At 46.8% G+C, this 16,345-nt stretch overlaps 1 protein-coding gene across 12 annotated transcripts in view; it reads left to right on the top strand.

Moving 5' to 3' along the window:
• GRAMD1B (GRAM domain containing 1B) overlaps nucleotides 1-16,345 on the top strand; it is a 138,253-nt gene that overhangs the window by 109,203 nt on the left and 12,705 nt on the right. For 11 of the 12 annotated variants that reach the window (XM_074561375.1, XM_074561374.1, XM_074561373.1 and 8 more), the window contains 13 exons: nucleotides 4,918-5,002; nucleotides 5,907-6,010; nucleotides 6,168-6,263; nucleotides 6,744-6,824; nucleotides 8,976-9,091; nucleotides 9,580-9,736; nucleotides 10,418-10,607; nucleotides 10,992-11,135; nucleotides 11,807-11,925; nucleotides 13,374-13,516; nucleotides 14,196-14,299; nucleotides 14,703-14,906; nucleotides 15,128-15,218. In XM_074561375.1, coding sequence (XP_074417476.1) covers nucleotides 4,918-5,002; nucleotides 5,907-6,010; nucleotides 6,168-6,263; nucleotides 6,744-6,824; nucleotides 8,976-9,091; nucleotides 9,580-9,736; nucleotides 10,418-10,607; nucleotides 10,992-11,135; nucleotides 11,807-11,925; nucleotides 13,374-13,516; nucleotides 14,196-14,299; nucleotides 14,703-14,906; nucleotides 15,128-15,218 — 1,634 coding nt within the window. Of the gene's footprint in view, nucleotides 1-2,407; nucleotides 3,229-4,917; nucleotides 5,003-5,906; nucleotides 6,011-6,167; nucleotides 6,264-6,743; nucleotides 6,825-8,975; nucleotides 9,092-9,579; nucleotides 9,737-10,417; nucleotides 10,608-10,991; nucleotides 11,136-11,806; nucleotides 11,926-13,373; nucleotides 13,517-14,195; nucleotides 14,300-14,702; nucleotides 14,907-15,127; nucleotides 15,219-16,345 lie in introns of those variants that run through there. The other variant, XM_074561380.1, reaches the window with a different exon arrangement.

Genomic DNA, 16,345 nt, shown 5'->3' with positions numbered 1-16,345 from the left:
ATAGGGCAGCTTTCAGACTGGCTTGGAAGAGGTGAAAGTCCCCAAAATAAATCCAGTCAAATGCAAGTAGGTGGCCATGTAAAGGAGAGAGCCCTGGTTTTCCTTTAGGAAAACTGCGGCAAAAGCCTGTGCACTAGGAGATAGGACTGTGATGCTGCGAAGGGCCTTCCTTTGTGGAGACCTTTGAGCAGCGCTTGCAGCTTCTTAAAAGCAATGTCAAGTGATCACAAGACTGAACACTATAAGAAATCAGCCTTTCATGATCTCAGTGTGCTGTCTTTTTTTCTTGCAATACCCTCTCGGACACCTTGTAGGTATCAGAGTGGAGGGGGAAACCCAGCTGTTGGAAAGAGTAAAATGTTCCCTTTAAAGACAAAGAGAAAGAAATTATGCATTCTTTTAGGGAAAAACATCAGGAACAGCTTTCCAGTGAGTGGCAGCCCGAGTCTGATTCAGCAACAGCAGTCATGTAAATGGGGATTATTGCAAAAATCTAGGCCTGATGATGAGTTAGCAAGGTGTTGAACAAACAGCCTTTTTCTCTGTAAATCAGTGCATTGATCTTTTAACTTCCAGTAACCACTTTATCAAAATATTTCTAGAGCAGTGTCATTCAGGTGTATTTCATAGGCAATTCCCTTCAGATTTTCCTTGATTTTTGGTGTCTGGATTACCAGGCCTGGCACAATTACTGTGGTACAGAGGCACTAAATTAGAAGTGAGCTTTTGGTGGCAGCACATGTGATGATGGATTCAAATCCACTTTCCACCCCAAGCGGCCAGTGATTACTTTGAATCTTCTTCCTCTGCTCTTCATTCGCTTCTCAAAGGAAAAAAAAAAAAAAAAAAAGAGGAAAAAAAACCTGAGAGACCAGACTGGGTTTGGAAGAAATGCTGTGGGACAGGTGGCCAGTTTCTTTGCTGGCATTAATCAGCATAGCAGTCCTGCTGTCAGTGGGGTCTAAACTCTCCCACGCAAGCAGGGAAATGTATTCTGTTCTTTTCAGTAGTTTTCCTGTTCTGTCCAGAAGCAATGTAAATCTTCCCTAAAGAGTTATAAGCAAGTCCATCAGTCACGCAAATCCCAGAAGATTTTCCTTCCCCCTTTTCTCTCTGCCTGGTACTCTCTCTCCTCCTCATCAGTTTTCTGTGCTGTGTGCTGTACAAGACCATACCTTTCTCAGTTCTTGTGTTGCCAGACTTCCCCGTCCTGTCCCATTCCTCAGCAACAGTTGCTTTAAATTTCCTGTCAGAGGATTTGTTTGTGTATTGACAGGGAGACCTTACCATGGGGAGTCCCCCTTTTCTCCCCATTTTCCCCACTGACTCTCTTTTCTCCACCCTTTGTGGTGCCATCCTGTCCTGTCTCTCTCTGTTTGCAGTAGAGTTAATGTTTGCTGTCTCCACCTCCGGGACAGCTCTTTCGATTGCTCGTGCCATTCATCTCTGCAAAGGGAGGTGGGTGGCAGTGTAGACAGAAGCATGCTGGTGGGGTTTTTTTGGAAGTAATCCCATAAGCAATTTCAAGTAAATAGGGCGGTTCAGTAAGGCAATGCAGGTACCTCACAGATATCTGTAATCCTAATTCTTTGTCCTTCCCAGGCTACAGAAATTTTGTTTATTGTCCCCTCATTTTAGCGTGGCAGATGCTTCCTTCTAACAGGGCTAAACAGAGAGACCCGTGTGCTGTCTAGCACCAGCAATGTTTTTGTGGCGCATCCGAGCAGAGAGAGAGCTTGTCAGTTCTTCCTGTCGGTGAGCAAACTGCCATCTCTGGCCCTGGAATGAAACGGTGGCTTTGCAGAGGCTTGGTTGGTCACTTGGGGTTTTGTTTGGTTTTGTTTCTTTGAGATCTGTGTATCCAGTTTGTTAGGAAGAATGAGGATTTTACTTCAGTATACTTGTTTCCACACTCAGCATCATGGCTGGGCAGCACTGGTGTCATGGTGTGGATGTTTACCTGTGCATTTCTACCCTTGAGCAGAGAGATGGAGAGGCTGGGGACTCGGGGCAGAGGGATGCAGGGAGTTCCAGCACTCCAGGCAATCTTCCTGGGACTTGCAGGGAGTTCATTTGCTGAGCCTGAAGGAAGCCCTTGCCCTTCATGTCCAAAGTGACCTGACTAATGAATGAAACCTAGAAAGACCTATGCTTCTTGGGCTCAGAGATACACACAGGAGTAGCAGAGCTCTTAAGATTTCTAACTGTGTGGGTCTCATATGGCTGATTCCTTATAGCTATATGCTTTAGACTGGTCTCTCCTTACTCCCCTTGCGCCTCTCCCAGCACACTCTGTCCAGCAACTTTCCATTACAGGAAACATCTGCTGGGAGGCAGGGCTGAGCCTGGGTTACTGCAGGGCATTGGCCGGCAGAATTACCCAGCTACAGTAACTTAAAGCATGTGCGAGTCAGTTTGGTATCTTCCCCACCCGCTCCTTCCACAAGAAACCTTAACAAAGACTGAAGCTGCCTTTCAAAGCACAGAGGGACTAGAGAGGAGAGCCCGAGGCAGACATTGAAGGAATAACTGCTTTTCTGGTTTCAAAGGGGGAAAAAAAAAGCGGATGAAGTCTCTGAGCTGTTTACCGTCCTGTTCAGTCCTGGAAACTGCGACTAGATCTGTGAATTACAGCTGGTCTGGTGGGGTCCTGGCGGTCAGAGCTATTTGAGTTGCTAACTCTGGCAGTCCTGGGCACTGGGCCTCGGTCGGGAGTTGCAGATGCCTTGCACAAACCTGCCTGGGACTGCTCAGGCTGTTGGGACTTTTACAGTGCTTCTTTAAGAGATTCCCACAGCAAGAAGCTGGTGAGACTGGAGCAGAAGAACGCAAAGGTTGCCCGCCAGCACACTTACCCTAATGAGCCACTTTTTCAAAGTCCTCTGGAGGGCAAATCCTCCCTCAGATCTACAGAGGCTGCTAGGGCAGATGACCTGAATGTGAGCAGGAAAACAGGGGGAAGGCACGTAAACTCCTGCCAAGCTGCTGTATCTCTTTCGACTTTGAATCTAAACAAGAAGCGGTGACAGCAGGAACAGGAAAAGCAGAGTTTGAGAACACGGGGAGCTGTGCAAGTGCCAAGGGAACGCTATGGATTCCTTGCTGGAGTGCGGGGCTCTGTGGGATCTCGTGCTGGATCAAGAACTGCCTTGTCTGCTATGGGACCTGGAGGGGCTTCTCGACTTACCACAAGAAAATGTCAGCCGTGGATCAGATGAAATTCCAGCTGTGAGTGTCTCTAAACTGAACTGTTTGTCACTCTTAACAGAAGTTCTGGTGCTAAGCAGAAGCGTCTGTTGTAGTACAGACTTTAGACAGGTCAGAACATCCCTTACTGCGGGGAAGGGAGGGGAGTGCCCCTCCCCATGGAAACTGTGCTGCTAAGTTGGGTTGCTCTAATGCATCGAACCCAAAGCTCAGAGCTGATTACAATCTCTGTTCCCCCATCCTTTCCCATCTTGTCAGCTTGTCCCAGGAAATCTTGGGCTTGGGCTCTTGCTGGAGCCCATCTCTGACCAAGATCTTTTCCAGATGTTCAGGCTAGAAGTTTGGTAAGTAAAATTCATATTTCTGTCATCTGCTGGTTAGCAGATTTTATTCGGAAGTAAGATACCTTCCTTTGGGCCCACAGGACTGGAGCAAAGATCTGAAGTGCTGTGCTGATGTTAAAAAATATTGTTTCTAGTTCACTGAATTGGTGTGAGGAAGAGCAAATGCTTTTGGGGGGTGGGGCGTTGTCTGTGTTTCCTTCTTTGATTTGACAGCATTTGACAATTTGGTAAGGTTAATGCTAAATGAACTTCGCATTCCTCCCACACCTTTGACCCCATCGACACCATTATCAAACAGAAGGTACCTTCTATAATCACTCTGATTTTTGGGGCCCTTGCTGTGAGGCTCTGAGTTGTGCCTACCTTTCTGCTTTGGGAGACTTGTGTTGTGCAGTTGGATGAGATAGGAGAGGGTTGTTGAGAGGAAATGGAGATAGGGAAGGACGAGGTGGTACCCCAGGTTGCTTCACCTTCCTACATTTGTGGGAGAAAGAGCGTGATAGATTAGATGGGAGATACGGGCCTCCTGAATTTGCACCTGCCTCTTTTTCAGCCAACTTTGATTTCAGAAGGTGTTCTGGCTATTGTGAGCAGCTGTCAGCATGGGCATGGTGTGTATGAGGTGATCTATTGTGGACAGAGTCACGGTATCGTTTAGTAAACATCAGAGAGAAGGCAGCTTCTGGTGTCCCACTGTCCAATAGCACCATTTTCTCTGAGGCCTTCCATGAGGCCAAGTGTGTGCAGAATAAGCATAAAACATGGCTGAGTCCTTGCGAGAGCCTCTTTGAGCCCCACAGAAGTATTCTCACTATACCAGTGGGTGGTTGTGTGTTCACTGACTGCCAGGTGGAGCACTTGATGAGGAAGGAAACGGGTATGACTGTATTAGTCCTGAGCTTTTGATGGCAGTGATTGTTCGAGGTCCTCTGGCAGGGCTGTGGCTGTACTAAAACACCTATTTTCTGGAGTTACTGCGCTGTTCCTAGGGGAGCTAGGGATTGGTGGCCAACTGATGCATTGCAAACAGAGCATGTGTCATACCTTGAACAGTCTAGGATTGCAGGAAAAGAGATTTGTCCTGCAGCCACAGCTTCCGTGCAATTCTGTTTTGCTACCTAGCAGATATGAGTATAGCCCTTCTACTCTGTACTTGCTCTTCCAAGTCAGGTTCTCCTCTTCTCACATAATGCACTAAATCCCAAATCCTCCTGTCTGTGTGTCTGCTGTGATGGGAGCTCCTAGCTTCATGCGTTGTAAGTGCATCTGATCCCCCTTCTCCTTACCAAGGTGTTCCTGTTTTCCCACTCCGTTTCTCTGTACTCATGCCTGCCCCTCTCTTTAACAGGCACTCTGTTATTTGCAGGTGTTGAGTCCAACATACAAACAACGGAATGAAGATTTCAGAAAACTCTTCAAACAGCTTCCTGACACGGAGCGCCTCATCGTAGGTAAGGTCAGCCCCTTGATGCAGTGCTCTGTTGTGCTGGCCCATGGTTGTTTGGGGAGGAAATCCAGCACACGTGCATGCAGCTTTTTCTTCAAAGAGATTGTGCTACCAAGGAACAAGCCCATTGTGTCTTTCTTTTGCACAGACAGAACCCCTCCTCACCATTTCCATTGAGTTTCATTCATTTTGCTTCAGGGAGAGCAACACTGACTTCTGTCAGCTACAGCTCTGTTCCCTTATGATTTGAGGAGCATGTTTTCCTCCACAGTGCTTCCCCAAGCCTCACAGTGTGCTGGTGTTTGAGCTCTTTTCTCATTTGGTCAGGGTTGCATGTCTCAACATGCATCCCACTGAGCTTCCCTTTTTTCCTAACATCCCTGATGCTTCCTCCTCACACATGACAGCCCTTCCCATATCCATTCAGGCTTTGGCCTTGCAGCTGATTAGTGACTGCCTAGTGCATTGCATCTGTTCTTCTGTCTTATGTAACTGGTGATCTCATACCGTGTCTCATACTGTTGAAAGATGCACAGCCGAGCAGAGGAACAGAAATTGTTTAGGATCCTTAAACTGGGAGAGAAATGAACAATGGCAGTAGAAGGTGAAAAGGAAAAGACAGATTAGAATCTGGAAATAGTACATAGGATGCTACAGAATGGCCAGCTAATAAGGCAAGACCATCAGTCAGTAAGAGAGATTGTCTGCCGTGCCCGTGGGGAGGAATCATAACCTACTGGACAGAGCAGCAGCTGTGGCTCAGGTCCTTCTAGCTCTCCCTTTGACTTTCTGCAGGATTGTGTCAAGTAGCTTCTTCTCTTGGTGCTGCTGCTTATCTTCCTTACCTTTAGGCTGTCCTGTCTTCTGGTTTTGGTGCTCCTAAATTATCACCTGTTGTCCACCCACAGATTACTCATGTGCGCTACAGAGAGACATTCTCCTGCAGGGCCGCCTCTACCTCTCTGAAAACTGGATCTGCTTTTACAGCAACATCTTCCGTTGGGAGACACTGGTAAGGCTGGCAGACTGCCGCATTGAGCATGTGTTTTATGTCAGCTTATTTGCTGACACGGCTTTAAAAGCACTCCTTCCGTTGTCTTGCTCATCAGTGTCTCTCTTCACCTGTGTTCTTTTTCTGCCTTCCCCTTTCTGCATGGCTCTGACTGTAGCTGACAGTTCGCTTGAAGGATATCTGCTCGATGACCAAGGAAAAAACAGCACGGCTCATTCCTAATGCCATCCAAGTTTGCACTGACACTGAAAAGGTACATCCTTGAAGCTTCCACCTCTGGGACCACCCTTACGGCTGTCAGGGGCAGGGGAATATAAGCGCGTTGCGGGATTTTTCCAAACTGACTGCTTTTGCTACCTGGGGCCTGGGAGGAAGCACCAAGGGAAGAAGGCTGGGTGCAGAGCTTCTGCAGACCTTGGACTGAGAATGGAACACACATAGCTTGTATGTGGGGTGTGGAGCCAGTTCAGGGATCTGAGTCGTATAGTAGCATATCTCTAACAGAACTCTTTCTGTGCTCAGACTTGCTCTCGTGCGTGAGAGGCACTTAGCCTCCCTGTGAGGCCTCCGTGGGTTTCAGTCTGTGCCCAAGAACTGAGCAGCTGTGCTGTATGGCGTGCTCAGTCCTTCTGTAAACTGTAGCTGGAAAGTGATCCAAACAGGCTTGTCTCTTTTTCTTCCCTTTTTTAGGCCTTTTCTGAACTGATTTTTCTCTCCATCTCTTCCCATTCAGCACTTTTTTACTTCCTTTGGGGCTCGAGACAGGACGTACATGATGATGTTCAGACTCTGGCAGAATGCTCTCCTTGACAAGGTACAGAGACCAGCACCTCGGTGTTGGGGTGGGATGGAAGGGAGGTGATGAATATATGCAGGAGCATAATTCCTGTGACTAATCTATATGCATAAAAAGACATAGGGACAGTAAGCACATGTGTTTAGGCAGAGCAGGTACATAACTGCACATTCAGTTCTCTCCTTTCGCACGGAATTCTGTCTACGTACAGGCATGTCTTGCACTCACAGTAAATGCCACTTTGCCTCTGCTGAGGCATAGAAGCATGTGCCTCAGGAAGGAGTTTTTTTGAGGTCCGTAATTTAAGTGAAACCAGCCCAGAAGAAAGCAGTTCAAAATGCAACAGAAATAGCTCGCTGCACAGGCAGAGCTCTTAGTAAGTCTGTGCTTTGGAATTGCAGAGTTCAAGATAGGACAGAAAAAGAGCATGTGTTCAGGACATCCCAAAAGCAAACAAGAACAATTGTAGGTGCAGGGTGCACTGGGTAAGGGCTCAGTGGGTTGGATTTTGAAATAAAGCAGGGCTGTGCACCTGCTGTGCCAGAGACCTCATATGTGCTATATTTGATCTGAGTATCTGTTCCGCAGTCCATTGAGTATTTCTGGCCTCACAGCGGGAGTAAGACTCATGAACTGATGTTACAGTGCTACCAGTGTTTCAAGATGTTCCAGCTTGAGTTCATATCATACTTGGAAGGCTTAAGTAATCAAGCATGCAGAATAATACCCTGTCCTGAAAATCGGGGTAGTATTTGGTATGCAAAAGGATCGCTTTGCATTGGGCAGCTTGTGTTGCTACTGTATGCTGTAATTTGATTAGCCTTTTGAAGTTCCTAACAAAATTCACTGCCCTCGGTTTCAAGGTCAAAGCAAATGGGAACTGAGATGTGGAGCGATAGAAACACTTCCAGAGCTCTTTTTTTCCAAATGTAGGATCCATGCCTGGCAGGAGAGAGGGAGAAAGAACCTAGTCCATTTTTCTTGCTAAGACATGCAAATTAGAGCACGTGTAGGAAGAAGGTGAAACAGACGTAGATGTTTTTCTGGATAGAAGTTTCTCATTAGAGGTTTTTTCCCCATGCTTTTAATCACTGCATTTGGGAACTAGATTAAAAATTTCCTGCCTTATTCCATGTAGTAGCTATGGGAAGAACTTCAAGCCAGCAACTCAGAAAAAGTTCACAAGATTTATTTTCCCTCATTACCAAGAAATCTTTGTCATTGGTCATAAATTTCTTATGGGTAAAAATTAATCCCCTTTCATCCCCCACATATTTAAATCACAAGTTCTGCTGCCCCGTTTCTTAAGAGCTTCAGAACACAGTCATATGGTGATCAACTGACCTGCATCCCTGAAGAGGTGGGCTTTTGTGAACGGTCGTGACAGTTCATTTTCTCTTACTAGCTGGAAGTATACACAAGCTTTTCACAATAGTATCTGGTGAGACAAACTCTTTTTGATTTTAAACTGCAACAGGAAATGTTATTCTTTTTTGCTGTTTTAGGCGGTTTTCCCTGCAGCTGTAATTCTTTAGGTAGCTTTAATTTAAATGAACTCAGAGGGGAAAAACTCAAGGCATTGGGGTTTGGTATAGTAGGAGACATAATGGAGGCACAACAGAAGAGGTGGGGAAAACACATGTGGAGGGAAGTGCAGGTTTACTGCTTACATGATTACATGCGCAGCATTGTAGTAGTGGGAAATCTCATTTTGTGTCCTGCTCTGGGTATAGCCTCATGTTGGCTTTCTGATAGTCTTTAATAACATGAGATTGTGGCATGGGAAAATAAAAAAGTCAGATATTAGGGCAGAACCTGGGCTCATGGTGAAGGCTTACTTGGCGAAAGGGCCTCTTATTGCTTGATGAGGGCAATCTCTTAAGCCAGCTTGGCCTAATGATGTAAGGATACATACACCCACAACCCTTAGCCAGGAAGGAGCTGGGCCTACCTGGCACTAACACACAATCCACCTTGTAGCATTGCTGGAATTCAGAAGAGGTGAGCCCATCGGAAGGGGGTACTTCCCATCAGGGGCTATGTCAGAATCTATCACTTCTCTTTTCAGGGCAAGGCATGTAATAGTCCTGACAATAGTAGTTCCAAAAGTTCACTATATTTTAGTATTCTCAGGTGAAAATGTGTGCTGTTTTCTGTTCTCTCTTTTAGCCTCTCTGTCCAAAGGAGCTCTGGCACTTTGTCCACCAGTGTTATGGGAACGAGCTGGGTTTGACCAGTGATGATGAAGACTATGTGCCTCCTGATGATGACTTCAACACAATGGGGTGAGTGAGGAGGAGTAAAATCTGCCTGTGATGAAGAAAAGATGGCCTCAGGAGAGCAGGAGTCCTGATGTATTGCATACCTCAAAGTGGTGATTGTCCATGGTGAGAGATTCTGGGTGCTGGCCAAACGTTTGCCTTTCAGTGTGTGATGTCTAAAAAGCTGAAAGCATACCATTTTCTCATGGAAGTCGGTAGGGACTGAAATGCCTGCCTCTCTACTTGCTGAGCTAGATGAGCATTTCTGTAAATGCCAAAGCATCCCAGTCACAAGGCCAGTCAGCGTGTTACATGGTCAGAAAGGGCTGATGCTTGTCAGTCTGTGTGCGAACACTTGAAAAGTTTGGGCGTGATCTTCCCTGCACTGAGCCATTTCTGCTTCCGGTCAGTCTGGAAACTTCATAGAAGTATTCTTACTTGCTCTGTGTGTCCAGTTGTAGCTGTACTGAGAGGGGTAAACATAAAAACCTGTGTTCTCTGTGGCGTCTCAGCTACTGTGAAGAAATCCCCGTGGAAGAGAATGAAGTCAATGACAGCTCCTCAAAAAGCAGCATGGAGGCCAAGCCAGAAGCTAGCCCTCAGCTGCCAAAGAAATCTGTCACTGCCAGCACACTGACATCTACGGGAAGCAGTGAAGCGCCAGCCTCGGTAAGTGTTCTTCCTCCAGTGCAGTGGGAGGCGTAATCTTTTTCTCTGGCATCCAGCTGTTAGCGCTTGAATGTACGAGGTAACTGTTTACCCTGCAGCTGACCACCATCCTCGAGTCAGTGATATCAGTCAGCATGGCGTTTGCCCAAGAAAAAGGGAGCAAAGTGTGCCTGTCCTAAAAGCCAGTAACGTGGGACTCTCAACAGCTAGGGCATTTTCCATTCTATACTTGTAGATGAAAACAAATGGAGTGCTGGAGATAAAAGGGTTATAATTTCTTCTCTGCCTTTAGTTACTCCTTAGGAAACAGTGTGTGCCCTCACAGTATTATGTCAGAGCAGACCTTGTTTAGATATAACCACAGATCTTCCTAGCTGTACAGGGCTTGTTTAGGGGCAAACCCAGTATTGTTTCTGTGCTTGTCTGAACAAACACAAAGCCTGGTCTATGTCCCAAGCTTGAACTGTATGTTTTCTTGGAGAGGAAGTGATCTAACGTGTCCGTGTGTTTTATAAACACCGTATGGTAACCTTCCTCCTCTCTATATTATTTAATTTCCAGACATGTCAAGACCAAATGTTCAAAGGTATGAAAATTGTCCCACAGATGTAAAGTTTTCAGAAATAACCCCCAGTTTCCAGGTGCTGATCTTGTCCTCATTATGCTTTCCCCGTGCTGCAGTTTGATGGAGTGCTACCAGAAGAGGAGGAGGCAGTGGCAGAGAGTCCTGTGGAAAAAGACCTTGGCATTGCAAATATCATGGGAGAGAAGATAGAGATCATTGGTCCTGTGAACTCCCCTTCCCTAGACTTCAATGACAATGAAGACATTCCGACTGAGCTCAGTGACTCCTCAGAGACCCATGATGAAGGTAGGTGGGGAAGGGCAGTGTTCAGTCAGTGTTGTTTTCAGCCTTCTCCCATCCTTTCCGGTGAAGGACTGGAGCAGCAAATATTGAATTCCTTTTCTGGACCCTAAGAGTTCAGAAGATGCAAAGAATTCCCATCCTGGGCCTGCCGAAGGTGAATGCGTGGGCTGTTTGGAACCATGTCCTTAAAATAACCCATGTAGTTAATTACCCCTTCTGACGTTCCAACTATTGTCCTGGGATCAGTGGAGGAAAGGGTTTAGAAATACTTCCTTTGGGTTCCTCCGTCACAAAGTAAAATACTAAGGTCCTGGTACTGTGAAAGCACAGCCTCTGATATTGGCACGGAGGATGATGGCTAGGGCTTGTGGGCTTGTTTTCCCACAGGGGAGGTCCAAGCCTTTTACGAGGATCTGAACGGCCGTCAGTATGTGAACGAAGTGTTCAACTTCAGCGTGGACAAACTGTATGACTTGCTTTTCACGGACTCACAGTTCCAGAGGGACTTCATGGAACAGCGGCGGTTTTCTGGTAAGTTGCTGCTGGCAAAGCCCGGTCACTGACAGAGGCTGTGTTTCCTGCGAGGTACAGAGGCCTGTACAGAAGGAAAGTCTCGGCACATGCCTTGAAGGCGTAACTTTGCCTGGTGATAGAGGTATTGGGTAATATTCTGAGGAGATCTTGGGACAGCTGTAGTCTGTACTGACAGTAATCAACAGCAGGTAGAACCACCCTTGTTTGGCTATCTAGTTTTATTTCCTAAGAGACGGATCTAAGTTTATGGAAGAAGCAGACTCTTAACATCAGCTAAGGCCTGATCCTGTGTCAAGGCTTAACAGTGTAAGGAAAAGCTCTTCTAGCGTCACACCAGACACTGGCACGGACTGTGCAGTTGACAATGCACAGAGAGAGTCCCTTGGCGTGCTGTGGTCCTCCTTTCCTTGTAACTGTAGGTTTGCTGAAGGAGATATGTCCCCAGCCTCTCCCCTTTTCCTTGCACTTGAAAGACAGGAAAATATTCACATTTAATACAGGAGACCTTTCTTTCGCACTCAGTTGAGCTCTAGTGCTTCTGCAGCCAAGCTCTCCAAGGGGAAGGAAGTACTGTCGTGAGCTTGGTTATACAGCTATGCCTTTCCCTAGGGAACTTACCCGAGATCCCTCTCCAGTTACTTCAGTGCAGTATTGTTTTATCCTCTCAGATATTATCTTTCATCCCTGGAAGAAGGAAGAAAATGGCAATCAGACCAGAGTGATCTTGTATACCATTACCCTCACCAACCCTCTGGCCCCCAAAACTGCCACTGTCACTGAGACGCAGGTATGTGAAAGGGGAGCAGGGGTGTAATGCTTTGTAGAAACAGATCTGTGATTTATTTTCTTGTCTTGGGCACGCTGCTTTGCATGTTTTTATTCTCCCTATCCATTTTCTTTTACACATTTTTCTTGTATTAACTTGCTACCCGGTATCGCTGCAAATGTGAATAGCTAATCTTACACTCATGCTGGATTGCATTGCAAGGAAAGGACCATAAATTTTCCAGCAAGAGCAGATGAGTTTGTAAACGAACCAGTGCATCCTGACAACTGTGTGTGTCACCTGTACTGGTGTTTCTTGAGCTGTGGTCGGTCCAGCAGATCTTATTCATGAGCAGGGCACAAGAAAGTCAGATACTGTCTGGACAGTCCTTCTAACAGCTCTACATAGAGATGTCCAGGCGTTTTTGTTACTAGTGAGGACACTTAACTGACCTTTTTTAAAAAGGGAAGCATGTGCAACGCGCTGGTAAGAGCCAGGCTAGCTGTGTCTAGTAGGGGCTGCAGCTAGAGAGGGAGGAAAGGTCTCCTTCAGTGTCCAGAGATATGTTTAAGTGGCCAAAGGCCAATGCTGAGTTAGCTCAAGGGAATACTAAGAGAGAGCCAAGAAAAGATGAGGGCCTGAGCATTACGTTTCAGGGAGAGGAGAATCCCAGCAGCAAGGTGTACCTTGTAGGGATGGCACGAAGTGTGCTGTTCAGAGGCAAAGACTGTGTGCAGGGAAGATAAGAGAAAGTGAGAGAGCAAAGCGATGGGCAATGGGAACAGTACACTTTCGGGCAAGCAAGGCCGTGGCTTATTTTACTGTGATTTTAGGATCAACCACTGAGGTGCACTTTTCTGTGTCCTTGCTGCAGAGGTAAGCAGAAATAGTCTGTAAGAAAAGCCATACTTTTGCATATGGATCTGCAGTTAACGGTGTCGGTCCCCTGTGTGAGGTTTGTTCTGGGGCAAAGAAGCAGATCAGAAGCACTTAAAAGAAGTAATTGACGTGTTTTTATGGTGTTTAGAATTGCAGAATAATTTAGCCAGAAAGGACCTCTGCTCAAAGCAAGGCCACCTCTGATTTTACGTCAGGCCCTGACGAGACAGATATCAGTTTAATGAGAAGAGGTAACACTTGGAAAGGTCCCAAAGAACTGATCCTCGTGTGGCAGTGTACATAACTACGTATCTGATACAAAATGCTGGAGGTTGAGCTGCTGGAACTGAATGCCCCTTTTGAAATATGCCCTTGGGAAGCATCTGAGCGAAACCCGTGGTTTCCTCGAATATGCCTTCTCTTAAAGGTGAGCCGTTCACAGAAAAATTGCAGAGATGGGGCTTGGGTCCGGGTGTGGTCTCTCCTCTGTGGCAAAGCTGTTTTTGTAAAGTGCTAGTAAAGGTGCTAGTCTTATCAAAGCCGTGTTCTAACCAGACTAATAGTTGCCTTGCATGCTGTCTTTTATGCAGACAATGTACAAAGCCAGCCAAGAAAGCGAGTGCTATGTCATAGATGCAGAGGTGCTAACTCACGACGTCCCCTACCATGATTATTTCTACACCATTAACCGCTACACGTTGACTCGTGTTGCCAGAAACAAAAGCCGACTCAGGTACACTTCTTGTGGGATAAAGAGCTTTACTGACAACCAAAAGTCACCTTTGGGTGGGAGTTCTGCTGTTTGGTGTGTTAGAAGGGGTTGGGGAGAACTTAGCCTTATTTCTTTGTCCTGTTGCCAGAACCCTCCCATCACGAAGAGTTACCGTAGGGGCAGATGCCAACTGTGGTGACATCAAGCAAACAATAGACCCGATGCAGAGGAGTTACAGCTGGGTCAGGGAGGGGATTTGCAGAGCTTTCTTGTCCCCTTCTTGGAAGCAGTGGTTTGCAGGGCTAGTTGTCAAACACAGTCAACTACATGTGATAAGCAACAGGACATGCTTCCAAGGGACTGTGCCTCTGAGATGCGTTGGGGGGACAAGCAGAGGAATTTGGTACCAGGCAAAGCTATAGGCTTTTGTGTTTGACTTGATAAGTAATCTAAATGTCTGCCTGCCACATGGCTGAAGGTCTCTGGAGCCCTCTCGGGGGTGGCTCTCTTGAGGCCTTCCTGCCACTGCCTTTGGAAGGACTTTTCATGCAATGCTTCTCGAGAGACACAAAGGGCAGAGACCGTTCCACATATAACAGTGTGCGTAGTTATTTCTTGTATTTACATTGACAAAGGATTGTGAATTGACTTCACGTTCGGGAAGCAAAATTGGGAGAGTGACTTTCCTTTCTTCACATAGGGTTTCCACAGAGTTACGATACAGGAAACAGCCTTGGGGGCTGGTGAAATCCTTCATTGAGAAGAATTTTTGGAGTGGCCTAGAAGATTATTTCCGACATTTGGGTAAGAGTGGCAATGACTGGATCTGTGGTAATGACCCACGAACAGTGGCACTTTCCATAGTTTATGCATGCCTCCCTGATACCTGCTGCCAGCATGCTGGGGATCAGACCCTCGGAGTAGCTTTAGCTTATGAAAGGGGCCAGCCAAAGTTATTTCCACAGCGTTGATAGTGCTTGCTGGAATTAATCGGGTCATCAAATCCTGCTCTCTGGCAGGATCGCAGGCAGTCTGGGGTCAGAGTTTGGCAAAAGGTGTAAGGGATGTGTAGTGTGTCCTCTGGCATGGGCCTCTTAGACCCTGCCAACTTGTTTGGCGCGGCAGCTGTGCCATTAGAGGGTTTCAGTCTTATCTCTGCAATGCCAGTGCCACTTCTATTAAATGCTTTCCCCTGCTGTCTCTGCAGAGAGTGAACTGACCAAAACTGAGAGCACGTACCTGGCTGAGGTCCACAGACAATCCCCCAAAGAGAAAGTGAGCAAGCAATCGACTGTGCGCCGTAGGAAACGGGCCCATGCCCATCTGCGGGTGCCGCACTTGGAGGAGGTGCTGAGTCCCGTCACCACCCCCACGGATGAGGAGGTTGCACATCGAATCAAGCATGTGGCAGGTGAGGGACTGCAGACCCTGCACGCTTGGGGATGGACAGCTGGGTACCTCTGGTGAAAAATAAGAGCTTTGCTCACAGAGGGTTAACGGGAAGAGGGGCCAGGGCTTTTCAGGGCACGGAGGATGTATTATCATTGATTGATTGAGATGGAGAGGGGTGGGTAAAGGGTTGCCCTCCCCATAGGACAGCATTTCCTGGCCTAAACACGTCTGTCTCCTCAGGTTCCACTCAGACACGGCACATCCCTGAGGAGAGCCCCAGCGGCTTCCACCTGCAGAGTGTCTCTAAGCTGCTCCTTGTCATCAGTTTTGTGTGAGTGATTTTTTTGCTTTCCTTCACAGTCAGCTTTTAACAACTTTTGATTCTTTCATGTTTCTGGTGTTCTGTGCTCCCTTGTGCCAGTCTTTTCTCTCTCATATTCTTCTCTGGTCCCAAACTTTGTGCAGCACAGAAGAGAGAAAAGCAATGACAGGCAGAAAAGAATGAATTAAAATGTCCCCCAAGTGTCCCATCAACTGTTTCGTCTCACTTGAGCCCAGCCTTTCCCAGTACTAAGCTGGCCACTTATCTGTCTCTGTAGGTTCTGGTTCTTATTTTATCAAAGTCTCTCCTTTCCCTTCAGTTTTGACCTTGTTTTAACCAAATGCGGCCTTCACAGACGTGCATGTTTCTGCTGGGGGAGTCCTAAATGCAGGTCAGCTTTACTGTCTGGCACGCAATGTTTGATAGTGGCAAGCAGGGCGAGGGGCGGGGCAGCTGTGCAAGAAGGGAGTCAGTGCTTAAAAAGAGTAGAAATACAACAAGTAGGAAGAGTCTTTTTTATTTCAGGGACTCAGTTTAGAGATTTTCAGTGACCTCTAGCAACTGTGGTGTGTTTTTTTTTTTTCTAATTTAAAATAAGTCATTTAATGTAATCTGCCGACAAACTAGCTGTCATCATGAAAGATGACCATGCAAAGCTCTCTGGGAGTTACTGTGCTATCACAACAGGGCTCAGTGTATATGAGGAGTCTTGTCTGTTACTTCTTTCCTCTGGCCTGGGAAAACCTATTCGGGGCTGGTCCTGGCCAGCAATTTTGACGAGAGATACTATCTCAGACAGAAGCTAGACTGTTTAGAGACGATTTCTGTAAAATAAGGGTAGAAACACATAAAGCAAGAGAGATTGGCATGAATTCACTAGTTTAGCAGCAAGAACTGCATTTGGTTTGGGTCCCTTTTCTGCTCCCACCTTTCAGAGTTGCTAGTCTTGGGCTTGGCTGGACGTGTGCTCAAAGTGAGCTGGGTATGGGGGCCTTGTATCCCTGTGGCTCAGTCCTTATGCCTAAACCCAGGCGTATTTATCGTTTCTCTGCCTCTTGGGCTGACGGTAGCTTTCATGTGTTTCATGTTTCAACCGTGCTGCAGCGGTTGCCGGGCAGGGGCTCCGAAGCGGTACA

The sequence above is a fragment of the Larus michahellis genome, chromosome 17 (assembly GCF_964199755.1).
Source record: "Larus michahellis chromosome 17, bLarMic1.1, whole genome shotgun sequence".
Lineage (NCBI taxonomy): Eukaryota > Metazoa > Chordata > Aves > Charadriiformes > Laridae > Larus > Larus michahellis.
Note: the sequence above shows the minus strand (reverse complement) of the source record. Positions and strands in the feature narration are given on the sequence as shown.